At 41.1% G+C, this 6,983-nt stretch overlaps 1 protein-coding gene across 1 annotated transcript in view; it reads left to right on the top strand.

Moving 5' to 3' along the window:
• Positions 1-3,736: 3,736 nt before the first annotated feature.
• Positions 3,737-6,983, top strand: part of slc7a8a (solute carrier family 7 member 8a) — a 25,377-nt gene continuing 22,130 nt past the window's right edge. Inside the window, exon 1 of the mRNA XM_067579017.1 lies at positions 3,737-4,649. Within this exon, the coding sequence (XP_067435118.1) occupies positions 4,517-4,649 (133 nt within the window). The 5' untranslated portion in view covers positions 3,737-4,516. The remainder of the gene's footprint in view (positions 4,650-6,983) is intronic.

Here is a 6,983-nt window from a genome sequence, read left to right as displayed (position 1 = left end):
AAGACAAACTAAGACGTTTTATGTTGCATCTTAGGCTTTCGTATTGAAAGTTGGGATTGACAGTGATTGACATCTGTTTTTACTATTTTCTGACATTTTATAGAGCAAACAACTATTAATCAAGAAAATAATCAACAAATCAGATCATCAGTAATGGAAATAATTGTTAGCTACAGCCGTGAATACAAGTCCCTCACTGTTTGTCTGATGTGGATGTAAACAGCTAAAGTAAATCTGAAAGTCAGCACTTTAACCTCGGTCATTGCTTCATTTCAAATCCAATACACTTCATACAGAGACAACACAACAGAAAACTGTCACTCACTGTCCTCATGCTTTCTAACTGCACTGCTCTGCATATTTTGGTGCAGCCCTCCATGTCTCATCTCCTCCTCCTCTGCACCCTTCTCCTTGTCTGTGTCTCCAGGGTTTTAGCACGCACCCCCGAGCCTTATCTCTTTGCTCAAATGGTCCAATAAGCTGATCAAACACACACACATACACATACTGAACATCCCTTCAGGTAGTCGCCCATCCAACAAACACAAGCCATTTATTGATGAGAATACCTGTGAACTCTGCAAATACTGACCCCTCCTTAAAGCTGTTAAGTGCTCGCCAGCCACATGACGAGTTAAAGTCAGTGGAATATTATTAACTTCTGATTTAACAGAAGTTAATATGAAGGGAACATTTGTTAATTCAAACTTTAATGTTCCCAAACATAACCTGAAGGACCGGAGATATAAATGAGCTTTCTGATTAAAGTTAGAAGCATGTTGGCATTAAATAGTGACTGATTCACTACCAGTTCACGGCCTCTTGGAGTCAAAAATGGAAAATTTGACATAGTTGATGTCAAAACAGGCTCATTAAAGTAATGTTGAAATTTCCTCAGTTTCGGGTAGCTAAACTAAAGGTCATATCCTCCATGTTTTTTTCTTGGAATTTGGTGTTTTTAGCAACCTGGAGGGAGTTTCTCTCTACAGTTTAGAAAAAGAACTCATGGTGGGTATTTTAAAGGTCGAGTCTGGTATTTTTACTACTTTTTGGTCAACAAATAAATAAATAAATCATTCAGTATATCCCAGAAGTTTATTCAGTGAATCCAAGAAGTTAATTCCTGATAGTGTGGCTTTGAAACAGCAACACTTCATGTTGGGAAATAAATTTATAAGAGATATAAATTAACAATTCAATAAAAATATATAATATGCCATAATATATATGAAGATTGGAGAGACATTGATTCATAACCTTTGAAATCCAAACATTTTCCCTAAAATCTTGGCTTTGATTCGGGTTTGTTTTCCTTGTTTGATTTTCTAATCTCACCTTTCCATGTTCAAACAAAAGTGACGTGGTCCATTTCCCAAATCTATTATCTTGTAATTAATTTACCAGAACTCTTGATCCTGCAGTAATTAGAAATGATGCAATTACAAAGAATCTAATTAAATCAAGCAAACAATGCCAAATGGAGGGCATTCGGATTCAATCAGCGAGTGGGGAAGATGAAATTAGGTATCTTCCACATCTACAACCAAAACTATCAACACTATCAGAACCGAATCAATAAGAGTCATTGTGTTTGATCACAAAGGCTAACTACGGGAGATATTGATCAGCAGAGAATGGTGATAATTTCCTCCCTTAATCATATTTAAATTTAAAAATAAAGAAGCATTTAAGATATAACTGTTGAAATCTTGTTGAAATACCATGCAGAAGTAAAGAGTTGTGGATATTTTATGATAATGATGATAATTTTAGGATCCTTCTCCACTGAAACTTAGACTAATGAAATATTTGAGGCAGGATGACTCATTCACCCTTACTTTTATATTGTGTATCTATTTGTCTTTAACAAGGAAATTCAATTCCATTGTAGGTTTTATGGAGTTTTATGTAGCTGTGATTAAAGAGGAACTTCCATCATATTAGCTACTGGTCTGACCCCTCAATCAACAGCCAAATGTGTAACAACATGATTCAACAGATACCATTTAATCTTAAATCCCATTCAATCAATGAAATTATTTTGTGGACACAGCTTTTACATCATCTATGAATGAGGTTTAGTGGTTACAGTTGGTTATTCTGACCATACCACAAAAGAAAGAAGACTTTTAAGGAAGTTTGCCCATCATATCAACAAGATGCCAAAATCCGGCCGTGGTTGTTCACCCAGAAAACGTGCTACAGATGTGAACAAACTGTCCCACTGACCTGTTTCTTAATGGTCATGCATGTGAAGCGTGCGTGAGCATTATCACCGGAGAGAGTGCGTTCCCCTTCCTGCACCATTGAGTAGGTGTATTTTAGTCATTTTCAAACCTGCTTCCTTTGCACAGTGCAAGGACAACAGCACAGAGCCAAAGGCAGGAATTTGTGCCAGAGGTGGCAGGGGAACAGTTTAACTCTGCAGGACTAAAGTGACACTGGAATGTGAGTGGTATTTTAGTGTAGTCAAAGTATGTTGAGGTGATTCAAGTGACCTTGTTGTTCTGTCAACTCAGCACATCGCAATGCTGCCTTTGCTTGGTTTCGCAGGTATCAGTAGTTGAGGTTATGTAACTCCTGCCTTTTGTTCTGCACTAACTTTCATGATGAGTCAACAGTTGTTAAGGAATAGATCAGGTCAGGTCTGTTTGATGAATCAGAGGTTTCCCGTAAAATCATGGGAGATGAAAGCTGAAAATTAACTATGTCGTTGCTACCTGAAGGACTCAGGTTCAAGGATCTCGTCTGCAAGCACCTGTGCTGCTGGAGAAAGGACGGACTGTCAGCTGCACAATAAATGATGTCAAATACATTTAACCCAAGTTTGAATGCAGTAGATCAACTTATTTTGTACTGTCCATCGTCATTTCTGAGTTCAACAAGCATTCAGGAAGCTTCTCTAACTGCTGTTAAGTTTCCCGGCGTGGACAGTAGACTTGTGTGTGTACACAAAAACACCTGGTCGCACATCAGGGAGAAGATAAAGGCCACAGTATAAAGAGGATCTTTAGTATACGGAGCAAAATTTGCATGTTGGTGAGGTTCATTCTCACGATAAAAAAGCAGAAATGATCCCACTCCTGTTTTCACCGTGTGGCCAGAAACCACAGACAGACATTTTTTGTCTTTATGTTGGGTCAAAGTGGGTTAAAATCTGCTCCTGAAAAGGTAAAGTAGAAGTTAGATGCATTTTTACTCAGGATATAACAACCAATACTAGCAGCACGACTTGTAACAACACTATATATGGAGTCTACTATTTCATCCTATATGTGAACATACACATGTTGGGTGTCAGCACACCAGCGGTCTTGCAGCATGCAGAGTGAGGAGTGATGTCACGATGAGAGGGCTAAATTTAGACTGTGGCTCCTGCTGCATCTTGAATAATAAAGAGTGAGTGAGAGTGTGTTGTGTGTGCTACTGTGTGAACAAAAGACCAGAGAGGATGGAAAGAAAAGGAAGGCTTGTTTTCCACCATAAGCTGCTGCCCTTTTGAGGGGAAGGGTTTCTGTATGTATGTGGAAGGTGTACAGTGCAGCAGCAGGAGAGAATTTGGAGGAACAGCTGATGGTTGGAGGGGAGAGGAGGAGGGGTGTGGGGGGAGAAAAAAATGAGGAGGGAGGGTCCTGGAGAGGCTGAAGGAGGAAAAACAAGCTCAGCGTCGAAGGAGGTGGAGAGGGAGGCAGAAAGGGGGCGGCGCTACATTAACTCATATGAGGGAGAACATGTATATTTACTCAAATACAACCTCTCTCGTCCAAGCTAAACGCAGGTCGGATGTACACGAGACAAACCTGAAGGACTTTTAAAAGTCTTGTTTTTTCGTCCACTGCCGGAGCGCTCGTGGTTGCGCGCAGAGAGGATGCTTTTGTCTCTTCACCTCACACCTGGAACAAGGAAACACTGAGAGCTTGTTTTTGTTGTTGTTGTTGTTGTTGTTTGTTTGTTTGTTTTTTGAGAGAGAGAGAGCTTTTTTGCTCATGACCTCAGAGGTAGAGAAGTGAGAGACTTAAGTTATTTCCTTTCCTCACTTTGGCGGGGTGCCAGTGGAATATGCGCGTTTGGCTCCATAACCGGACTTGACGTGCGTTTAAAGTGCGACCTGTGGCACCACCTGTGACACCAGCAGGCACCACTACAAGAGTCAATTGGTTGTCAACTGTGTTTCGACAAAACGTTGCAGTTGCAAATCGGATTTTGCACCGTGAAGTAAAAACAGGCATTCAACAGCTGCACTTACATACATACATATATATATTTTTTTTACATTTCCCACCCTTGTTTTCTCCATTTTTTGCCTTATTTTTGAAAAGAAAAACCCTTCATTGTCACAAGTTGCTGACAACGCAATAACAACTCCTCATCAGATAAGTGCAGCACGTGTCGGTCAACGTAGTTTTTACGCACAAGGAGACGCTCGAGCTCAACGCGAGACAAGCGCACAGGGAGAGCTGCGGGAGGAAGAGAAGACAGCCAAAAAAAGCCGGGTAGCCCAAGTCCAGCCATCAACATGACGGACGGTCCAAGACAGCGAGGCAGCACGTCCGGCTCTGCCAAGGATGCTGCCGGTGAGAAGGAGTCCGGAGGAGGAGTTGCGCTCAAGAAGGAGATCGGGCTTGTGAGCGCCTGCGGTATTATTGTTGGTAAGTCTGCGCTATTGTCACGTCTACTAGAGCATCTGCCATATGGTTTTAACCACACAATAATTCAACTCCACACACCCACGCTGCTTTTTTAATACATCACAGTGTGAGAAAGTTATGTGCTCGAGCGTAAAAGTGAGAAAACAGAGAGAGAAAAGGATAAATAAGATGGATGTAGAGCCACCTGTGTTTCAGTCAGTCCTTACTAAGGTATGCATGATGCTCTGGGATCATTTTCCAACACTTAGTAAATGAGGAACATAAAGTTTATGATGAATATGTGGGTAACCCAAGATAAAGATGTTGTGCGTTCACGCAGTCAGTAAATTACAGAATTGATAATGTGCTTATTCTCTGTATACATTCAGACGTGTGTGCAACTAGTTTGGAATAAAACACACATTATTCCTTTTAAAAATGACACCATAAATGCCTGCATGCACTGCTCAAGTAGAAATCAGGATGGCACAAAGGTGTGTCCTGCCCCAAACTGGACACACACACACACTCACACACACACACACACACACACTCACACGTACACACACACACACACACACATGTCACACCGGTTTGTTCTTAACAGTAACTCTTTTAAAAATGAAGCCAGCAACTTCTCACTCTGCTGCAGCCGTTAATCAGTGGAAGCTTTCATCATTTCTGTGTCGCCCGGCCAGCGATGATGATGTCGTCACCCTCACTCATCTCTGATGCCGAGAGGATTAGCACATTCAAAGCAATTTGTAGGCTCACATGACTTACTTGGACTACAGTGGCAGCATGTCACAAATTGGCCTTCAGCTCCTGTATTTGCCATTAAGTACATGCTGGGTGGGTTTTAGTGGCTTTGACAGAGAGATACAGCTTTAATTGCATTGTTGAAATAGGAATGTGGGGCAATAAAATTTAATTTACCTGCAATATTTCAGTGGTAGAATGAACTTTTAATACCTATATTCATGTTTTGAAGTGATAGATCATGATAATGCATAATCTAAACATGGCTGACTTTCATCGTAAAGATAGAGATACTGACGTTCACCCGGCAGCACGTGCACAGTCACCACTTTCCCTCAGTATCTCCTGAGTGGCATTGTGACATTTCAGCATGAACATTAATTTATTTTCAGTATTAACTGACATGCATGACATGTGTGTGTCAGAAATTTACATTCACATGGGATTGAGTGTGATTTTTACAGATTACACCGTATATAAAATGCTTTTTAGATGTGTATGGACTTATACAGACAGTGTAACAAGATAACAGATGTAAGGCGTGTATTATTACTGTCAGTCTAAAAATCAAAAGCTGTTTAGCAGCACTATCAGTATCACAGATTACTTTATTTTATGGTTAAAGTACAATCAGTTAACTTTCAGCTTTGAAACCTTGACATTATCTACATAATGAGGGTAAATAGCACTAATAAATAGCTGCACAAAGGCCAGTCAAGGGCAGAGAGAGTGGTCATTTTCATTCAACACAGACGACAAGCACATCGAGATAACACCATCAGACGACAGATCGATACACACACACACAGAGGGATGAAATATGGTGCAGGTTTGTCCAGGTGGGTCAGGACAGTGTGTGGTCTTTCTCTTTGACCTTGACGGGATGAAGGGAAGGGAGGGGATGACTCATTCATTCATGTGTTTCCACGGTAACAGGAGGAAAGAAGAGGGGGGTGGGGGGGAGAGAGTGAGAGCGTGTGCACGCGGGAATTCCCAAGAGATTTGATACAAGATGGGAAAAAAGAGAGCAAGAGAGAGAGAGAGAGAGGCGAAGATGAAGAGCAGCTTTGGTATTGAAATGTTTCTCAGAAGACTTTGTTCCTCTTCGGTTTCTAACTTACTATCTAAATCCTTGAGGCTGCACTGGAACGGCCTTATCGCTGCACTGCTGTATGAAGCTTTGAAGCAAAGCTACCTTTAAACTTCATTTATACACATTTTTATTGATGTTGATATTGAAATTTCACATCTTTCCAGGGCAGTGTTACCTTGCGAGGCAGCTGGATTTCGCGAGATCACGACATCACAAGATCACACGAGAATCCATCTTGTCAGGCTTCAAGTTATACACTTGTATCAGCGTCCTGTGAGGACTCTGACACGATCTCGTGAAACCAGCTGCCTCGTAAAGTAAGATGGTGATGGACGGCGATAGGCGGATCCAATAACCTGCCGTGTATTTTGTTCAAAGTGCCAGTTGCCAAAGACAACTTCTCATATAGTTCTGTGTTATAAACCATCTGGCGCATCAAGTTAAGGGCAATGATCATGTCCTGAGATGATTGCAAATATTGACTCATCATTTATGATCTATAA

Source organism: Thunnus thynnus, chromosome 22, assembly GCF_963924715.1.
Source record: "Thunnus thynnus chromosome 22, fThuThy2.1, whole genome shotgun sequence".
NCBI classification, from domain to species: domain Eukaryota; kingdom Metazoa; phylum Chordata; class Actinopteri; order Scombriformes; family Scombridae; genus Thunnus; species Thunnus thynnus.
The sequence above is the reverse complement of the archived record's forward strand: the minus strand, read 5'-3'. Positions and strand labels throughout refer to the sequence as shown.